Source organism: Pleurodeles waltl, chromosome 6 (assembly GCF_031143425.1).
Source record: "Pleurodeles waltl isolate 20211129_DDA chromosome 6, aPleWal1.hap1.20221129, whole genome shotgun sequence".
Taxonomy (NCBI): domain Eukaryota; kingdom Metazoa; phylum Chordata; class Amphibia; order Caudata; family Salamandridae; genus Pleurodeles; species Pleurodeles waltl.
In genome coordinates, this window is record NC_090445.1 from 885,714,075 (window position 1) to 885,736,634 (window position 22,560).

General features: G+C 42.9%; 1 protein-coding gene across 1 annotated transcript in view; it reads right to left on the minus strand.

Annotated features, from left to right (window-relative positions):
- CPN1 (carboxypeptidase N subunit 1) overlaps positions 1-22,560 on the minus strand; it is a 154,658-nt gene that overhangs the window by 38,378 nt on the left and 93,720 nt on the right. The window contains exons 2-3 of the mRNA XM_069239688.1: positions 17,952-18,148; positions 240-395 (exon numbers count right to left, since the gene is read on the minus strand). Coding sequence (XP_069095789.1) covers positions 240-395; positions 17,952-18,148 — 353 coding nt within the window. The remainder of the gene's footprint in view (positions 1-239; positions 396-17,951; positions 18,149-22,560) is intronic.

Consider the following 22,560-nt stretch of genomic DNA (forward strand, 5'->3'; position numbering starts at 1 on the left):
TACCCCCTCAATCTGCAGTGTAAATGCCCAATGTGGTCATCTCCCAGAAAAGGCCTCCATAACAAAAAGCATGTGCTGTTCAAAAGATAAGGAGAAAGTGAGAAATGGATATAAAGTGACAGAAATATTCACACAAAGTAAAAAGAACAGAAAGTCAGACATTTCAAGTATAATCTTTCCACTGTATATGATGCCCCACGCCCCCTTGGCAGACAGTAGGGGGACGGGGGATTGTTTACCTGCTCCCTCCAGTTGTCCGGCAGCGGCATGTGGTGATTAGGCCCGCCTTGTTTTTCATAATAGTAAATAAGGGTGTTCAGATCAGGGAAGTTACGATTGAGATCGACGTCCTTGATGTTGTTCCTTCCGGTCAGGTAGCCGTTTGAGTCCGGGCCCTGTGAGAGGAACAGAATGCAGTAGCAGTGACGTATCTGTGCAGCAGACGAACGGTGAGGTGCGGGGAGATGAGTGAGGGGGCAAGTGGGTGGTTTTGCGGATGGCAGATACCGGGGTCTCAAGGGCAGGTGCAGACAGTGGCGTGGCCAGTGTACCATGGGTTCTAGTGCAACAAAGGACATGGATCCTGTAGCTGCTCCTTAAAATTAATTAATACTCAGGACCCCTCAAGCCTCTGGGTGCTGGTGCGACTGCACCTGCTGCACCAATTGAAGCCACGCCCCTGACAGTAGAACATTACAATTTCTATACAGTGAAATGCTAGTTATCAAAAATGGTTAATTCCCACACGTGTTTTATTTACAACCTACCTTGAAAAGCCAACACAGGGAACTGATAAAAAGCAAGATTCTACATTTTTGCACTTTGCAGATCGTGTGCTATACAACTGGAAATCAATTGGGAAATGAGCTGTCTATGTCAAAATGTACAGTCAGGGGAGAAGGTAGAGCTCCTAGCACAGCAATGCTTCTCGAATCTTCACTCGCCCTATCCAGACCAGCAATATGCTTTTTTCACTAGGGCTGGACTAAATTACCAGGTGAATTTCCAAACATGTAAAATTATCTCATTTTTTAAAATCTGTGGTGCAATATTAGGATTGCTTCAATGGGGGAAAACAAACTAAGTCCAAAGCTGAACATACTTTTTTTTAGAAGCACTGCCAGGCAATGAGCAATATAATTACCATCATGGTAATTGCATGAAGGAAATAGGTTGATTTGTCGTGTAGGCTCTCATTATTCTAATGAGACTACTGGATTTTGTGCGGCAGTATCGCCTACGGTGTGGGAGACTGAGTCTGACCCACTACAGGTGACACCTGTCCCCGCAATCCGGGTTTTGCGCCGGCTAACTAGCAGTGCTTCATCTCTACCCCAGAACAGGGATGATTGGGCAGCCGAGTGCATGACATAATTGATTTCTCAGGGAAATCGTGGTAACTCAGGTCTCATCGATTTTCTCTCAGTTATATCACTCTCACATACAGAATGACAAACAGAGGCAGTATATGGTTCAATAAGGTTTTAATGAAGTGACTGCATCTTAGATAGCAAAGCGTGTACTGCAATAACAAGGACCATACAGCATGACAGGATTAGAATTGTGACAAGGAGAGTGAAGCATAGAAATAACGCTACCATATTGTCACCAGAGTATTCCTACGTAGGCTATGATAGAGCACAGCATGTTAAGCTCTAATTCTGCCCTTCAGGTTGCCCTGGGGAGACATCATCCCCCATACCTGAGCAAAGGCCTGAAGTCTGCATAAGCAGCTGAAGCGAAGCGTTCAGCAATCAGCTTACAGTCGGGGTTCTCTGGCTGTAATCTCCCTCTAACGTTTTAAGGGACAAGGAATTGTTTTTATAATAAAACATCTGATGTTCTGGATGTCAGAGACAAAACTTTTACCATGTTCACCAGCAACCTATCTTACTGCAGCCTTGAAAGAAGCACAAAGCGAATAATAATGTCTTATTTAAGAACACAGTGCTGGTTTAAGCAAAAACAGCTAGAAATAAATAAATAAAACAAGACCGCAAAAATGGCTATTGTTAAAATAATAAATGAAGCTGAATAAAATATATCTAGGTTGAAGTGCATAGCAGCAGGCCTAGTATGCTAAAATAATGTGCATGGAGCTGTAACTAAAATGGCTACACAAAACCCTCCCCTTGTCGGTTGAAGGTGGTTCAAAGCCTAAATATATATAAAAGTTACTAAAACTCAAACCAAGACATATACAGTATATAAAAAAGTGTCAATAAAGACAGTGCTTAAAAGGACACATGAGCAAATATAAAAGGACAATTTAAAATGTGAAAATGTGGCGTAAAAGAGGCTGAATCAAGAGTCAAAGTTATTTTGAAAGTTGGCAATTGAATACGGAACAATGGAGGACAGGAAATCTTCCAATTCGGCAGGTGTTAAAGTTGGAAAGACATCGCCGAGAAGGACCAAGGAGCAGTCGTGTTCCATAGCCTGAGCCTCAGCCAAGGCAGCAGCATTCCGTGGTGTGCCCAGTAATAAGTTCAGAGCCGCATCCTCCAGGAAGGGCAACTCATAAGCAGCTTCCCGTAGCAAATGTACCCTCAACGCGCACGTTCAGTAATGAACCCTCAGCGAGAACATCAACAGATCAGCATCCAATGAAAGCAAGCGCTGTGTAGAAAAGCAAACTTTCAGGGCATGTTCAAACGAGCACCAGAGGCACCATAACACGGGCTGCACACAATGTAAAACCAGTCTGAATGACAGAGACCAGTAACACTCCAATTGCTCCAGGAGTGTTACTCCAAAGTACTGCATCATGCGTTCACGACACAGCTGCGCTGGTGGGAGCGCTTTCTTTCCTCCTTGTTGCGGCGGGACAGCCATTGTGCATGAAAAGTAGCAACAGCAAGATGCCAACTATTATAGCCAAAATCCCCCGACAATAATGGAGAATATTGAGTGAATGGCTGATGGTATTAAACCGAATATGGAGGAGAAGGTGTGAATGAAACCAGAACCAACAGCCTTAAAGAAATATGCGATTCCAGTAGTACTGGACGCATTAAATATTCATCCCACAAGTTCACCAAAGTGTCTTGGAAAGTTGGTACTTAGAAGGGACTGTATCTCTGCTGCTGAACTTGCCACCTGAAGTGCATAGGTCTCTTGTGCAGATGTGAGGGCCACATGTTTTTGGAACAGTAAAGCTTTGAGTCTGCTCAACTTGTCAAAATTCACATTTGAAGTAGCAATGTGGGGCCAGATGTCAGCTACCTCTTTTAATCTAGTGGGAGGAAAAAGTACGTTTCCGCACCATGTAACAATCTTAGAGACCGAAACAACAAACTATTCAGGCTCACATCCCACAACAGTCATCAACATTGAGGAGAACATACCTGTTGTTTGAAAGCACCTGGAACGCAGGTCTAATCAAAGGGAAATTAAATGTAGAAAATATGTCCCTTGCGCTAACATGTTGCCAGGGAACGTGACCTGCCTCCAGTGTTTGAAGTGTCCAACCCAACTGCATAATGGACCTTAATTGACTCTGTCCATGATGCAAAGAAGACATATCAGTTTGTATTATGTCTATAGCAGAAGAGACAATGTTATTTAGGGTGTATATCCGGTCGGACAGGGTAGTAATCCCATTATCTACAACAGCTAATGCCTTCTGTAAATTTTTCTGGTCTATTTGCCTTAACTAGGCAGCAGCTTCTTGTTGGGAAAGCTCCAAATTTCATTACATACTTCATATAAGAAGCGCTTTCTGCGTTGCTTTCTGGGGCCTAACAGGAAGTCCTGCAAGTCGGTGTTATTAGACAGGAGACTGAGGTATTCTCTAACCGCATCTAGTGAGGGACTCTTTAACCATTGCTGGCATAGTTTCCCTACACTGTATGTTGTTACTATACCCGCATGTTCGGATGTTATATAGTGAGGGTCCGGCCTACTAGTTCTAAAACCCGCGTGGAGTTTATAAAACGTTTATGACACCATTGGTAGCTATTGTCCACAATTACCACCCGCCAGGTCATGACAGTGAAGCATTAAATGTGCCATTCTGGACCCATTCATTGAGCTGATCTTCAGTTGCATTGATATACTTTCGCCATTTAAGAAATTTTTCAGGTGCAGGAATACTGGGGGTGTTCAATTCCTTAATCTTTGCTAAGCCTAAACAACTTGTTTGTTGTACAGTTTCATTTAAAAATATCCTTTGAACAGGCATCAGGCATGCTCTAAATAAAGCTTCCTTCCCCTGTATTTGCCAATGTTTAGTTCCCCACACCCTTTAATTCAATCAACTTCAGCTAATATTCATAGCTTTCTATAGTCAACCGGGAAACGAAGGAATCCGAATAAATAAATTTCGTATTTGTCAATGGTATACGTACATTTTGTATTGGTGGCAATTTAAAATAATATGACTCAGCATTTTTAACGTCGTTCCCAGAAAAATATGTAAACTTTTCTGAATATGTTTTAGAACTCTCTTGTGGTGGATTCGGATAATGTTCTCATTGTGTGTAGTTAAAAACAGTCTTTTGGGTACTTGCTCTTTGGATGAAATGGTGCCCATAATAATTATAGCAAAACATATCACCATAATTCTCTTTAGATTGGTAAACATCTTCGTTTTCAAATACAGTATAATACTGCAATTCAGTCATCATAGAATCAACTGTTTTCACATCCCAATCATCAGAAACAACTCCGGGTATTATTATATTGTTCATTGAAAGGTTAAACACATATGGTATTTGAATGACCTCTGTGGGGCCGTATATCAAATGTTACTTTATCCCAAACAATCCCATCAGGAATTGGTATAGTGGAAATGTTCACAAAAGACAGGTCTCTGCAGACCTTATGAGAAGATTTTTTTTGTTTTAGGACCTCATCCACCAGTTCAACGGTCGATTTTTCAAGAAGAAAATGACCATGTATTATTAAAAAGAATGTTATAACAAACCCAATCCAAAGCAGGAAAGCCAGTACAGTCAAGGAAAGCCACAGATAGTTCCATGGAAGAATAAAGTAAGTTGCTTTAAGCCAGTTTGTCAGCTTATGTGTTTTTGACAGTTCAGGTGTTGAAGAGGCGAATGAGTCCGAAACGTTGTAGTTCATGTCGGCAAAGTATCCAGAAGCAGTTCGTGCAAAAGCTGGAGCCGTGTTTGTAGGTGGAGTGGGTGTTTCCCATGGTGGTTCAGAATAAATGACACCATCCGTCTGTGTTGAAGTTGTGTCAAATTGATCAGTTATTTCTGTATTGTTTGATGTCAGTGGAACCAATGCAAGATAATGTCCCACCCTCCCCAAGCTTGGAGAGGTGCCAGTGTTGCTGCTTACAACTTGTAGAGGAACTTCTTGACCAGTAGTAAGAGGGATTTGGCAACTACTGGCTGTTCCTTTTGGTCGGCTGTGCAGCATCGGCCATATGGTGTACCTTGACATTGTCAATAGATACAAAGCGACTTTTTTTGGCACCAGCCAACAGTGGTAGAATGGCAATTCTGGTACTGTGTATTCCCAAGACTGGGTCTGGTGCGTGATAGGAAGGATTAAACTCCCCACTTCACAGCAACCTTTTAATGTACTAGATCCTCATCTTTAGGAATCCAGCGCGTAGGCATTACAGGTTCATCCTTAATTCCTGTGGAGGTAGCACTAGAAGAAGCGTTGTCGTCACAGAACTGTTGCAATTCCTGTAAGACAGTGACATGTTCATTTATGTCAAAGGGGGTTTCTGCCGCCTCCACACCAGGACCATCAAGGTCTGGAACATACATTTGAGTTCCGAATGGGCACTCATATGAAGTACGACCCCCCCCCGGACCTTCTAGGCAGATTGCTAAGTGCTCTCTGGACTCCATACAGGTGATTAAGTCAACTACGACCCGTACCTGAGACTCTGGCTGTTAAGGACTGCTTTAAATCACTGTTTAATCGCTCCACAACACTATTTCCCTTGGGATGAAATGGAGACGAGTACTGGAGTTGGACCCCCAACAAAACCATGGCGTCCCTGAATGCCCTTGAGGTGAAAGTAGGGCCCTGATCCATGTGGAAAGCCACAACTGCATATGTATTGATAAAGATGTGCAAATCTTTAATAAAACTCAGAGCGTCAGCCGAGTGTTGTGTCCACACCCATAGAAATATGGAGCAGGAGTCAACAGCGACTAAGAAGTATTTGTATGCACTGTCCGGTGTTAGGGAACCACAATGGTTCCAGTATACACATGGTAATGGTTTGTTTGAAATAAGGAGGGGTGTCTGTGGTGGGCGCCCAGCAGTGGAAACTTTAATTTGTTGGGAGATGTTACAACAAAGGACATACTGCTTGGCCTCTTTGTATAGGCTTGGCCACCAAATACAGGCTTGTTACAATGATACTGTAGCTGCCACACCAACATAGGTAGATGCTGCCCCCTCATGTGCTGCTTTAATCAACTCTGGTCCTATGTCTTTGTTGGGAATTTCTCAAACCCCCACGCCTGGTATCTTAACCTCAGCGTTTAGGCAGCCTCCCATTCGGTAGGAATATTTAGCAGGAAATGCTTCTGGATATGGCGTACCTTCAGCAGTAGCTTTCACAGTAGCCCATATGTCTTCGTCTGGGTTCGCACCTAAGCGGGTTACTGCAGCAACAGTGGCCGTAGCTACTGCTGACTTCATCAGCCAGTGTATTCCCAGTGACGTGTATTCCAACGAGCTGGTGTCCAAGTGTGTGTAGAACATGGACATTTGGTAGCGTTTCCTTCAGATCCGTTACTTTCCCCCACAGAAGTTTGTGTTTAATGGTGCTGCCTTTAGAATCTCCGAACCCATTCTGGCGCCAGTAATGCAAGTATTCATTGAAGAACTGGACACAGTAGTACGAATCACAAACTATCAGTGTTAGCTGTGCAGGATCCGTATGTTCCAGTGCCATCACCAGAGCCTTTAGCTCTGCTAGTTGTGCTGTGCAATCCCCTAGGGTTTGCGTAAATGTATGTTGGGGACAACATTTATTGCCCTCCATATAGCTGCTGACGACTGCGCAAGCAGCGGAGTATTGATACTTTGTGCCAATTGCAGGTTGTGCTGAGCCATCAGTGTACATGACTCTTTGATACTGATCAATAGGTAGTGTGTTTGCAGGAACTGGGTACTCTAGTTCGTATTGCAACAATTCTTGAGTTTGTAATTTTGGTTCAAAGATGAAATCTATGTCAGTGGCTGTCAAAGACGTGGCCCATTGTATCCAACGTGGATGTAATGCTTTAGTGTTTGGAAAGCTGGCTTTGGTGACAGCCTCAAGGGCTGGGATCGGAGAAACGACAATAATGTATTTGCCTTGGGCCAGAGGTCATTCTATAATGACAGCCATCTGTACAGCAGTGAGAATTTTCTCAGTGGGAGCAAAGCGTTATTCTGCTGCTGAGTACAAAAGTGATTTGTATGCAATCGGGACAGTCTTCCCCTCATTGAACTTTACATAGGTGAAACCAAAGGCACCAGCAATTACTCTGATGACCAACTGTGTTTTGTTGTCCCTTGTGTGTAAATGTTGTGCTGCGAGCATGTCTGTCTGCAGCTCTCTGAGAATGCATGTGTGTTACTCGAAAAGTCAGGACGTATTAAGTCATATAAATGTTTTATACGTGTTGCTTAATCAGGGATGTAAGTTGTACCGAAATTTAGGAAACCCAATAAAGACTGGAGTTTTTTTATGGTATTTGGAGGTTGTAATTGTGCACATTTTTCCAAGAATTGTGGCGCTAGGCTCTTTCCTTCACTCAGTAGCTCATATCCCAGAAACGGGATGCTAAGGAAGGCTATTTTTGTTTTTTTTAAATTGAATTTGTAGCCAAATTCAGCAAATCCCACAACAATGCAGGCTACCTGTCTTAAATGTTGCAGCAATTCATCATCCATGAGATAGATATCATCTACATAGGACAATGCTTCAGGGTCAATGTTGTGCAAGATTGAAGTCACACGAGCCGCAAACAGTCCTGGACTGTTCTTGTACCCCTGGAGTAAACAACAGAATTTTTTCTGGGAGCCTAATGCACTGAAACTTGTTAAGTCTCTACTCAGAGGTGCTATATTTTAGCAGAAGAACCTATTGGAGATATCCGGTGTTGTTTTGTATTTTTTGCGCCTTACGTTGCTCATAAGTGCTGTGCTATGTGAGTTTTGTATAGCATATGTACATGTATGACTGTTTAAGAGTCTGTAGTCTAAGACTATTCTGTACGAATGGTCCGGTTTAGTTACTGGGAATAGAGGATTGTTCATTGGGGAGACGCAGGGTTCAATTACGCCCTGGTACTCCAGTTGTGTGAGAATTTCTCTCACTGGTGCTTTATCATCATGTTTTATTGGATATTGGGGTTGATTTTTAAAAGGAATTACATGGTAGGGGTAATCTTTGTCCCATCCTACGTGGTTGCGATATAACGCGGGTGCCTGCGCCAATGTCCAATCGATAGTGTAGGTTTCTGCGAGCTCTTCAAGAACAAGAGGCAAGAAAGAAGCTTTAATAACATCTTCCCAATATGGGCAGGTCCGAACAAATTCAGGCGGCCAATCTTGTTCGGCCAACAAAATGTCATATATGTTTATCACGCGATCCCAAAAGATTGCGTCTATTGTGCGTTCAATATCTCCTTCTAACTGTAACATTATTTTGTACACCCTGTCAGGCATGGAGACCCGCATGTCTGCAGTTTCTACTTGTAGGAAGTCATCAGCTGCTTTCACCTCCAGATGCTCTAGAAGATTCCGGCAAACTATTGTGACCTCTGCCGCACTGTCTAGTATCGCTAGTGCCCACTTCCTGTTCAAGAGGACCGCAACTGCTGCCACCTTTTTCTTCTAAATTGGGGGTTCAGGTTTCTCTTCCTTTTTAACAGAAACCTCTGTTGAGCGTTGTGTGAATCCTGTCTCGGTTTCACGTACTCTGTTCTTTGCTCTGACCACCCACCTCTCTCTCTGCGTTTTTCCGATGAGTCCTGAAAGGAGTGAGATTGGCGTGTATCAGTATATTGATATCTGTCGGGCGTTTTTATATTATCTCTATTTCTGAGATTATATCTATTCTGAGGGGTCTCTGTGCGCGGAGATTCTCCACTTTCTTTTTTAGGAGTTTGTTGTTTTTTATCCCAGCGTTTCTTATTACCCTCAGGACCTTGCTTGGTAAAATCTTTATTAGATTTATGCTGAAATTGTGGTTTCGTTGGTCTGGCCCCCAGACTATATCGACCAATGCTAGAGTAGATCTCCGGGATAATCTTTGGCAGCTCGCGTTCTTTTTTTTTTTTTAGTCCTCATACACCTCCAAGACTTTGTCACACCTTCAATCCGCAAGCTTTTCACTTTCCCTGACCAAAAGTATGAAAGTGGACCCCCAGCCCAAGGAGGCCCATCTCACCCACTCAGCCTACCTGGGATCACCATCGTGGCTGGCACAGATGAAAAGTGGGGTTTGAATCATTGGACTATAACCCCAGGATGATGTACCTTTGGCAGCTCTGATAGAGGGTGTTACTGGAGAGGGGGTGCCCACTCCAAAAGCGGAGCAGATAGCTTCTTTTTCTTCAGCCTGCTCTTGGGGGCCACCCACCCTTAGCTCCAGTTTGGCTGTCTTGAAAAGAGCTTCAAACCAACTCCTGAGCATGGGGGGAAACCATAACCCACTTCGAGCAGATCTCCCTTCTAGCCAGAAGAATAGCATAAAACAGCAAGTTCCTCATTTCTCTCGTCCAGCCCTTCCGATCTTGTAGTCTCCCAAAAATGACAAGGGGGAGATTTACAGTTATTTCCCTCCCTAAAACCTGCAACACTGTTCCAGCCAAATCAGACCAAAAAGCATCAATTGCCGGGCACTCCATAAACATATGAATATCAGTAGCGTTTGGGGCACCGCATTTAGCACAGTTCATCACTTCCCGTTTCTTCATTTTTGTGAGTTTTGCCGGAGTGATGTAAGCTCTGTGTATCACATAAAAGTGTTTTTTCCTCAATGGAGCAGCTTTTACTACCTCAAAGCACATTCTCATAAATTCTTGCAATCCTAGCTGTGCCACTTCTTTTGTCATGGTGCCTCCCCATAGTTGCTCAGGCAATTTAAAGTCACCATCAATTAGCTCCAGAATCTCCAAGTACCACGTTGATACCTTATTGCTACTTGAGGATCAATTAAAAGATCTTCTGCTAAGGGGTTTTCCCGCGCTGTCTTAATCAAATGGACTGTGCCCAAGCTTCCAGTTGAATATATTTAAACCTAGTCAGAGAGCCACCAGTTTTATCCCTTAATTCTTCCCAGGGAATTAGCATTGCTTCCCTCAGAAGTTCGCCCCAATATTCCAGCCCAGCTGCCTGTGTTGGTTTGGATAATGCATCTTTCAAACATTCTGGTGCGCCTGGAGAATCCCAGATAGGAGCCTACTGGTTATATTAGACTATCTTGGTGATCGTTTTAAACGGGTGCCAACATGTTGCAGAATCCTTCAAAACTTTTAATCTTATCTTCTTGAAATATTTTGGATCACCAAACTTAAAAAGAAAATGATTTTCAGCTCCATAAATAGCTCAGGGCATGGCCTTAAACATAGCACCCATCACTGTATCATCCGGTGAAGCAAATAGCAACCTTGAGTTCCTCAACAGGAAGGCCCATGTGTATAATTGTAAATCTGTCAGGGTTAAGCCTCCCTTCTCTCTCTCTTACTCCGCAAATTTTTCCACGCAATTCTAGGACCTTTTCATACCCATATAAATGCATTTATCATTTGTTGAAACTTATTGAGACACCTACGGTTCATCTGTAAAGGGATTGCATTCTGAATAAAATTTATTTTGGGTAATATAATCATCTTAACCATGTTTACCCTCCCAGTGTCGCTAATGGGAGATAAACCCAGCCCTTCATTATATAACACTCTCCTCTAACAGCTTTTCCTGATTTTTCACTACAAGTTTCTCAATATCTTGTGTAATAACTAGACCTAAATACCTCATTTCTGCCACTCTCCTGCCATACCTCCCCTTCCTGATTCCAAGCCATTATTTCAGTCTTTTCTGAATTCACCTGATAACCCGAAACAGAACCAAAATCCTGGACTAACCTTAGTAAAGCAGGAAGCGCAGTAGACAAATTTGTGGTATACACCATTAAATCGTCCGCATAAAGAGCTACTTTCCTCTCCCACCTAAAGGGGACTATTTCAGGATCCTGTCTTATTCTCCTAGCGAGAGGTTCGATATACAGGTCAAATAGCAACGGAGATAGAGGGCAGCCCTGTCTAGTACCCTTAGATATCGTGAAGGGCTTTGTTAATTTCCCGTTAATCAAAATTCTGGCAGAGGGGGCATAATAAATCCATTTTATGGCCCTACATAAGTTATCTCCTAAGTTATGATTCCTTAACAGTAGAGTTAAATAATCCCAATTAACCCTATCAAAGGCTTTCGTAGCATCCAGAGTTATGATCGCTAAAGGAGTCTTATATGCAGTAGCCAAATCTATTGCCCCAAATAAAGTATGCGTGAGCTCGTGTACATACCAGCCCTTTATAAAGCCCTTCTGATCAACATTAATCAAATCTTTCACTATAACGTTTAATCTATTCGCTAATATTTTTGCAAAAAGCTTGTAGTCACAGTTTAACAGCTAAATGGATCTATATGACTCACACCTAACCGGATTTTCACCTGGTTTCAAAATCAAAGAAATTATAGCCTCATTCCAAGAGGCTGGAATGGGAGTATCCTTTGCAAAGACCTCAGAAAATAATTTTAACAGGAAAGGTGTTAAAGCCTGCTCCACTACCTTATACAGTTCAACCGGAAGACCATCTGGGCTCGGGGCTTTCCCTCCTTTACTACTCCTTAGGACAGCAGTTAATTCCCCTGACGTAATGGGTCTATTCAACCAAAGCTGCTGCTCGGATGATAAAGTAGGAAGAGTATCCTTCCCTAACCAAGTTTGAAACTCTGTTTCCCCAACCCTTATTTCTTCCGTATAAAGTTGAGAAAAAAATTGCAAGAAGGCACTGTTTAATTTTTCACTCTCTATAGTCTTCTGCCCTCTATCCAACTCAACTTCCTTCCTGGGCGTTCCCCGTATTCAAAATGTGTCAACTTGCTTGCCTCCCATCACTTTATATCTCTTGATTGTAGAAGGGCTTCAAATTGTTGTTTGATAGAGTCCAGCTTTTGTTGCCCCACCAGTTTCTCCCTTTCACCAGTGCTCTTCAAAACCTGCTCTCTACATCCCTTCATTTCTATTTTTAGATGCTCCAGTTCTGACCTATACTGCTTGTTCTTATAACTAGCAATATTCATAATTACCCCTTGACTCACTGCTTTATAAGCATCCCAGACCACGCTAAATGAGGCTGATCCTAAATTCTCCTTGAAAAACTCCTCAGTCTCTTTGCTCAGCTTAATAACAACATCTTCATCTAATAATAAAGTACGATCTAACGTCCATCGGCTTGCCTCTCTCTCCTTCAATAAGTTCATTTTTAATACTACAGCCCCATGATTCGATAAATGAGGGGGAAAGGTATACTATGTCCTCTACCGCTTCAGACCATGCCTGGTCCACCCAAAAAAAATCAATACATGAAGAATGGCTGTATTTTTTATTATTGTAAGAAAAAACGTGCTGCGAACCGGCTCTTTCCCTCCACCAATCATGCAACGCCCTTTCCTTCATCATCCTTCTCAAAAACTGCTGAGATTTCAAGTTAGCTACTGATCTACTTTTTGTTGATCTATCCAGCTTACTATCTAAAGTTACTTTAAAGTCTCCTGCCATTAATACTGGATCCGGAAAGTCCAAGAGCTGACAGAACATCTTTTTGAGTGATTCTATATCATCACAATTGGGGCCATTGTATCCTACCAACGTAAAAGGTCTCCCAAATTATCGTACTCTAGCTATTATCCATCTTCCTGTTTTATCTGTATCGACCTCTAATATGGCTACCTCAATCTGGTGCTTAAACAATATTGCCACCCCTCTAGTATTAAAATATATGTATATAGTGAGACAGAGATACTCAGGAGGACCCGAACATTAGAGCCTGACCAAACGTTGGCGGCGCCATGTCATGTAGGATCTCATTATTTCAATGAGACTGCTGGATTTTGAGTGGCAGAATCACCTGTGGGGTGGGAGACTGAGTCTTACCCACTACAGGTGACGCCTGTTGCCGCAATCCGGGTTTTGCTCCGACTAACTAGCAGTGTCTCATTTCTACCCCAGAGCAGGAAAGATTGGGCAGCCAAGTGCATGACATAATTGATTTCGCAGGGAAATCGTGGTCACTCAGGTCTCATCCGTTTTCTCTCAGTTATATCACTCTCACATACACAATGACAAACAGATGCAGTATATGGTTCAATAAGGTTTTAATGAAGCGACTGCATCTTAGATAGCAAAGCATGTACTGCAATAACCAGGATGACACAGCATGACAGGATTAAAATTGTGACAAGGAGAATGAAGCATAGAAATAACGCTATCATATTGTCACCAGAGTATTCCTACCTAGGCTATGATAGAGCACAGCATGTTAAGCTCTAATTCTGCCCTTCAGGTTCCCCTGGGAAGACATCATCCCCCGTACCTGAGCAAAAACATCTGATGTTCTGAGAAAATGTCCCTACGTAAGGATGTGTGTTTTTCTATGAATGTCAGAGACAAAACTTTAACCACGTTCATCGGCAACCTATCTTACTGCAGCCTTGAAAGAAGCACAGAGCGAACAATAATGTCTTGTTTAAGAACATAGTGCTGGCTTAAGCAAAAACAGCTAGATAGAAATAAATAAAACAAGACCGCAAAAGTGGCTATTGTTAAAATAATGAATGAAGCTGAATAAAATATATCTAGGTTAAAGTGCACAATGGAAGGCCTAGTATGCTAAAATAACGTGCATGGAGCTGTAACTAAAATGGCTACACAACAGATTCCTAACAACCCAAATTGTTCCAGGTCCGAATCCAACCTACCTCATGAAAATTAATGAGGTATCTTTCAAATTGCTATTCACTACAATAGGAAGCCCTCATAGGAAAGGCAGCTACCGAGAGGTCAGCAGACCACCATGTCTATAATCACATGCCAATAAAGTGAATTTAGTTTTTCTTTTTTTAATGTAGCCCGTTTTACTTAAAGGCCACAGAAAGCAATAGTAGTAAAGTGATTTATGTATGCCAAGAATCCCTCAGCAAATTCTTGGCAGGTGTAAATGAAGCCTACACATAAAATAGCTTTTTGTCCTAGGCCCTTTGAGTTAATTCCAATGTACATCAATGCTCTCCTTAACCTTTTGCCACAAATGTTCCAGATGACAGGATGGATCAAATCCATATATGTTCTGAATTTGGCAAAGAGCCCATCTAAAAGACATGCAGCCTCATTACGAGGCCAGCCATGCAGTGGCGGTCGGATCGCTGCAGCTGTGGTGGTCCGACTGTTACATTACAAAATAGGCGGGCATACCCACCTACAGACCGCGTACCCCCCTACAGTTCAAAGATCCCGACAGGCTGACATCGGTCTTGGTTGTATGATTGCAACCGTGTTCTCCACCTGCTGGCAGAGAACAAGTGCAGACGGTGAGCATTTCAAGGATGCTGGTGCACCCTGCGTGTGACAGCATGGCACCGGCTCAATTATGAGCCAGGAATAATGCTGCTGCACCTTTCCCACTGGGCTGACTGGGAAAGTTGTAATAGGCCTGGTGAGAAGACTTCCTTGTCGCAGAAGTCTTCTCATCAAGGGACTTGCGGGCCGACGGTCGGCCTGTCAGCCTCGTAATGAGGACCATGGGCTGATAGGCTTAAGAGAAGTGGAAAATGAAAAATATGATTCTAAGTACCTTAACAGAGGACAACACAGCATTAAAGAATTCATTTGAAGGCAAAGCATGGATGTCAATTCACCAAAACACCAGGGTAACTAAAGTTATATTATGTACTCTTTTGCTTCATCTACCCCTCACGGAGTCATAGGACTAACTGCTTATCCAAACTACTATCCCTCAGCACCTCCAGCTTCCTAGTGAGGGGTTTGAAAAGTACAATAAGTAAACTCTTAAAAATCTGTTTACTTTCTCTTACTGCAGTTGCCTTCATGACTCCTGAGACCAGGGAACCAAAGGGCAAATCCGCTGTTTCAGCTGCTACCTCTGAATACCCCAAGTGTGTTTCATCGTGAATAGGGTTGGCGAATGTACACCAAGTACACCAAGTTTATTGATAAAGTGCGTAGTTAATTAAAACCATTAAACATAAAAGAATCACATTAAAACAGCAGATGAATTAAAAGGTTTACGTTGTTAGCTCAACATAATATTTTAGTACCATGAATCTACATGGTAAGAGGCGTGATTAAAAGTCACAAAATGCAGCAGTTAGCAAATGCCTGAAGAAAATTATCAAATGCATTAAAGAAACTAATTCATTGTATTAAAAACTTTGGTTCTGCACACTCCTGGACATAACATGACCTTTTGGTTAATCAAATCTGTATTATCTAAGCTATATGTGGACAGAGGTCATGAAATGTTTCTTTGAACATAGACCTACCTGTGGTTCTACACAGGCAAGTTAAATCAGTCCACAAGGTGCAGTGTCTCTACCAAAAAGAAGCCCCAATGTTCACTGCCAAAGTCTAAGAAAATGGACCCCGGTAGCCGTGTGTCACTACTGCTTCTGTGAGACTTGTGCAGGTGTTAGTGGGGTACGGCTGATGGCCAATATTAATTAAAATAATTTATCGTTTTCAGTTAATAAACAAAATACACGAAGAACACTTATAGGAAGTGTGCCAACTTCATGTGCGCACTGCGTCGTGCCAGCCTTCACGCGCCACTGTGATTAAGTCCCTCTGGTGTGCTAGTTCAAAGTACTTTGTTAAAGTAGTGTTGCAAGAAAACCAAATATTTCATCAAATTACAGTTAATCCGTGGATCCAGAGGATTTAGACCCTTTGTACTGTTTGTTCTGCATGATCTAATACCCCTGCTATCAAAGATGTTTTGCAGCATCTGGATAAGGGCATATGAAAACCACATGAATGATGTCTCCCTTTCATGCTCCGCGTAGCCTACACGATTTCGGGCCACTGTATTTCCAGGATGGTTGGCTGGCTAAAGATGGCAGGACACCGAATCCGATTGCCATTAGCTTTCTTCTTAAATAAATGAAATACCTCATGTTTAAATACCCTGATGGCTCGAGTTTGTGGTATGATTGGATTACCATCCAGGTATGGCTTTGGCTGGCCAGTGTAAGCTTGTCATTTATAAGTGAACGCCTTTTGGCTACTTTATTTATTGTATTGCAAAAAGCAGAGTAGGGTAGGTTCAAACTCCATTGTTTGTTGTATTTGTTTCTTTCAAGGCTAACCAGACGAATTTATGAAAAATGGAGCAAGATTTCGTATCTATTGACTGCCATGAAGTCTTGTGGAGTGGATTAGTTAGGTTTAACCATATTTGTTACCAAGTTTTAATAGTGGCGTAGCATCTCCCGATGAACTGCTGCAATAATTCAAACTCCAAACAAACTGTATGGATGATGCGCTCTGAGGCATTTGGAATACTCGCTTGTACGTTTTCATTTGCATTTTGTCCAGGGTTGAAGCGTCTGTTCAAAGCATGGGGGCATTTTGCATAAGCTACTGTTAGTGGAAATTTAGCCGCTATAACTGCCAGTGGTGGTTTAAATGAAGGTCCGTCCAGGTTTTTGGTGAGAATACAGAAGGCGTGGATCAAAGCGTTTCCCTTCCTCAGGAGATGCTGCTTCTGTACTTGAAAGTTCAGCTTCTTTTCTAACTATAGTCCTTAGTATTTATAGCTAATGACTTCCTCTAGTGTCTTGTCTACCAACATGACCTTTAGGGGGTGCACATGTCGATTTGATATGGACATTATTTTTGTTTTTGCTGTGTTTATTTCCAAGTTATTGAGCTTGGCATGTGAGTTCTGAGAGTGATCGCTGCAGCCCAACTCTTGTACGGGTTAGTAAGACAATATCCTCTGTGAGGGAAAGATGTGACAACACTAGTGGGCCCAATCGAGGTGGATGAGAGTTGATCTGATCAAGCAATGGAGACAGATCCGCCATGAACAGATTAAATAAATGCAGGACTAAAACGAAGTCCTGCTTGAGGCCTACTTCTGTTGGTATTCTTCTTGAGAGACTTAACCATCCTCTAATTTGTCTTGGGACCAGGTGTGTGTATAACTGTTCAATGGTGTGCAGTGTTCTGTGTGGAAGCCCCCACAGTCTGAGTTTTCTCCACTAAAGTCCTCAGTCCACTTGGTTAAATGCTGCTTTAAAGTCTATGAAGCTTTCTCTTTAAACACTTGGATTTATCTGCTATCACCGTCACTGCCAGAGTGTTTGTTGTAGTGCCAATTCCTTTCTGGAACTCATGAATGTCAGCATGAATGCAACCACATATATTGGTCTGGAGACATGAGGCTAACTTCACAAAGCCAATTTCAGCCGTAACCCAGTGGCATACTGGGGCACCCCCTGCAATATACATGGAAGGGCCACCCTGGACTCGGTCAGGAGCTCTCAGGCCAGGGTATAGTGCTGCGAGCTGAGGGGGCCACTGGAGCACAGCCCCCTTGCACCATGGGAGCTGTGGGGGGTAAAGTAACCATAGAGGTATGAACACGACTGTGAAACTGGGCATGACAACTGGTGTATCCACTAAAATAATGTTTTTATTCTTGAGTGCAAAACTAGTTACTGTTTTACAGATTTAACAACGCAATGTTTTGAAGCTGGAACATGGTTAATTAAACAGAGCTGTAGCATTAGTACATCATATGTTGTGTGTTCCAGCATAAATAATATTTGCACGGCATGCGTAAATGAATAAATGCACACTAAAAGACATTGCTGCTTTTAAATTGAATACTCTGAGGTATATTTTAAAGAAATATAATATATAGGAGGCATGCTACACTCACCTGGTCTGCAGCAACTTCATATCCATCCGGGTTCATGGAGGGCAGGATGTGGATCCGGGTGTTGTGTACAAGATTCATAATTCGTTCATTTCTTCTACGATACTCCTCACACAGAAACTCGGCTAGCTGAATAAGAAGCTCTCTTCCCAACACTTCATTTCCATGCATATTTCCAACATACTTAAATTCTGGCTCCACTGTAGAAAAATACACGTTGTAAGAACAAAGGTAAATTGTAAGGTGACGTGTGCGTTCTCTTTAATGCACATTTGGATCAAACATTTAAAGGAACCCTCTAGATAGATATAAAATGTGTGTCGGCTAGGACTCTGGTCATGTTACACAATCACTATACATTTTTGATTTTTACTAAAAATATATATAATATACTTACTTATGGGGGCTTTCAGACAACCCTGATCACGCATTGGTTTCATATAGGGTCATCCATATTTTGATTCTTCCTTCTACAGAATATAACATGGCTTAATGGGTCATCCTGCTTCATCCATTGGCTAATTTCACAATAAGTGACGCATTCTGCTCTTTCACAGGAGCACATCATCACACAAAGTAGTTCCCCTAATGCTAGAAAGTACTATAACAATGTGTGCATTTTTAAACCAAAGCATATTTTTTTCTTCGGCTAATGTTTTATTTTTTTGGATTTATGAGTGCCCACTGCAGCAGCTTTCTCAACATTAAAGTTTTACCAAAATGAACCCACAACAAAACAAATGCTGGCAAAGTAAAAAGGCTGTAGGCCAACACCTAGACTTTCCTAATAGTACTTCAGCAGTTGGGGTAGGGTATTGTATTTGCATAATATTTTTAAGGAGTAGCACATATGTGGTAATTTTGGGGGTAAATAGCACCCAATTTCGGCTTGATTGTGAGCTTGGATATAACATAAGAATGGTTTTTTTAACAGGGGCAAAAATACCCCAGCACAGAATACCTGCTGTGTATTTGTACCCGATTTCAACTTTTTCTGTCATCAATAGGCCATAAAGGACCTAATTATGATTTTGGCGGTCTTGAGACTGCCAAACTTGTGGTGGTGGTCAGACTGCCACACTCCTGGTGGTCTGATTGCCAGATTATGATCCTAGTGGTTGGACCGTCAGGAGACTGTCGCTTCTAACTAAGGGAGCCAAGGCCATTGCCACTGCACTGTTTCCATCGGGTTGATCAGTGGAAATGTCGTAATACGACGGTTTACACTGGTCAGCACGGTGGAACCATCGTAATACAGCAACGGTGAGGCAATAGCTTCATGGCTGCCTCACCACCACTGTATTGGAGTTGTGGTGGTTCAACCGCCCAACTGGTAACAAGGCCCGAAATGTTTAATTATTTTAGGACTTGAATTTGCATATGGTGCTATCCAATTGCACTGTTTTGCTTGCAAAATGTACTCTAGGCTGGCCCTGAGTTTAACATTCCTTTAAAATTTGATAAATTGAGTTAGCATTCATTGCCATCGTCAAGTACTATGACCTGCCTGAATTAATGGGCCTGAGCTGCCGGTGAGGTCCCATGAAATGAGTGGGTAATTGAAATGCCCTATGCCAACTGATAAGGGCAAAGTTATTAGCAGGAAAATGAACCCCTACACCCATCAAATCTTTCCAAAGTGTGCCTGAATGTCAGAACTTCTGACCCACCAGCCTCACTGCCCAATTTTGCACCATGAATTTAAATTCAGAGAAACATAAGCAAAATCACTGCTTCACCATCCCATTCTTAAAACAAATTAAAGACATAACTTATAAGCAAGTTTGTTACAAAATGAATAAAAATAAAAAGATAATTGAATGTGGGTGGTTCTAGTTTTAAAATATTAGTCAAAAATAAAAAAAATAATTAATTATTTAAATTAATTTAAATATATAAAATTAATTTTAGTAGGTAATGTGTTGCCTTTTTTTCCTGTTTTCATACTATAAGTTTAAAACTACGTTACTCCTCATTTAACATTAAGGGTCTCATTATGACTTTGGCGGTCTGACGGTAAGGTCACCGCGGTTGCGGCTGCCAAAAGGCCCCCATGTTTTAAGAGATACACAGCTCAGGCAGCCAAAAAACAGCCAATTGATCAAAACCGCCAGGATACTAGTGAACGGAAAAAAGGCAGTCAGACCACCAGCACTGCCAGCCCGACAAAAATCAATAGATTGCGATCCATAAATCATGAGAGCGGGTCTCCCTTGGTGGAAAACCATTGGCGGTGCGAACCACGGCGGTCTGAACTCACATCAGTCAGAGCACTGCACCACATTGGAAAGTACGAATACCCCACACCTGACACACATTCACACACCTACACACTGCACTATAAAACACAACCCCACACAACCCACAATCCTTTGCAACCAGAACACCACTTACAGCCAGAAAGTAGCCAAAAATAAAAGAACTAGCTGAACCATCAATAGGCACACCTACACATTACCCTCAGCACACATCCCACATTTGCACAACATGCACAACACACAATTTGCTAAACCACACAATACACAACCGTCACTCTCTCACATCTCAGCACCCACACCTCATCACAAACATTTTACATCCTTTTATTCACTACTTCACCATCTGTACCACCACTACCATGTACCCACAAAAACATCCATGTTTCACTGATGATGAGTCGAGGGTCACGGTGGATGAAATTGTCAGGGTAGAGCCATATGTATTTGGAGCGCAGGTCCGGCAAACATCAATAGCCAGGAAAATGGAGTTGTGGCAAAGGATAGCCGACAGGGTGAATGCATTAGGCCAGTGGTTCCCAACCTTTTGACTTCTGTGGACCCCCATTTTATCAATACTGGAGCCCGGGGACCCCCACTGAATCATTATTGGAACACGGGGACCCCCAAGGAGTCATTACTGATAGCTGGGACCAAATATTATTAAATTTTTTAAGCAGCCGCGGACCCCCAGGGGTCCCCGGCCCACAGGTTGGGAACCACTGCATTAGGCAGTTACCCACGCACAAGGGAGGACATCAGGAAGAGTTGGAAAGACCTCAGGGGGAAGGTTCATTCCATGGCATCCAGGCACCAGTTGCTGGTTCTCAAGACTTACGGTGGGCCTCCACCTCCTCCCTCACAGTTCACATCATGGGAAGAAAAGGTCTTGGACATCCTGCATCCTGAGGGCCTGACAGGAATACCTTGGGGATTGGAGTCAGGTAAGTGACAACAACATTCATGTCACCAGACAGTTTTGTCTTGAATGCTCAGTCATCACCTTTCCCCACCCCAATGACCACACCACCTACCACCCATTGTCCGCATCTCCAAATACCCATCATTGCCAGGCCACATGACAAGTAAACTCACCTTGGGCTGCAGTGTTTGGGAAGGGCATGTGAAGTCCTGGGAACTGAGAGCATAACAACACCCAGAAGGCACTGTTCCACATTAAGAAAACCAGAACCGTGCACCAAATTTGAAATGTCTTGCATGCGAAACTCACAATCAAAATAAACCAACCTGAATGGTTTACCATTTAACACTTCATGGCAATGACAGCTATGCAAAGGCCCACTACCAGTACCATTACAAGCAAATCACAGCTACAGCTGTGTCCCAGACCAAACTGGACTCACAGAAAACATCCCTAATAATGTCGTATACTCACCTGGGGAGACACCTAAATGGCAAACAGGATGAAAATGCAGTATATCCAGACAGAGGCCCAGGGCAAACTGTAACACCAATTTTGTGTGCCAGCCCTGATACCATTGTGCATTGTACCGCTTCTAGTTGGCTCAATGATGACATACACCTTACTATGAGAGAAATGTACATTGTCCTGTCTTCACACAGACAAGATACGAGGGTATTTGCAGCCATTTGAACACCAACCTACTCCAAGAGCATGGAGCATGCTGTTGCAATTGCAAATCTCTGTGTCACACATTGCATCAACCCAGATTAAGTTGCAGCTGTCATTGTCATGGCAGAGGATCATGTAAAGGCAGTGTGTGAATCTCACATACCATGTTTAGTTGTCTAATTTATACATCACTGGTTGCTTCACTTACACCAGCTGTGTGTTCCACTTCTCCTACAGGTAACCTTGCCATCCTCAACATCGAGAGGATACCAGAGACAGACACTACCCCTCTGGATGAAGGCCACATTGAGGAAAACAGCGCTTGATGTCTAGTCATTGAGGACGAAGCTGGCCCATCAGGGACACCTGGTCAGTCAAAAACTGTCAGCCTCACCCGGCCCACAACAACTCCTCCCAGCCCTGTTGCAACTCCATCACAGGCAACCACTCACCCCAAAACCTGTGTCAAGGACAGTCCCTTCCATCGTGTGTCCCCAGTACAGATACCCGAGTCTCCTAATTTCACCTCTGACAATGATGGTCCTGCCACCAGTAGAAGTGGGAACACTGTGCCAGGGCACAGATACATGGGGGTAGGGTGCGTAGGAGGGATGGAGTGGGCCAGAAGATGGGGGCTCCAAGGGACACAACTGAACACGAGACCATCTCCCAAGTCTTGGGAACCTACCAAAATTCCCAAGGCATGATGGGCCAGGTACTGACCTTGATGGGAAGATCAGACAGCTGCAGTGGGATAGCCACC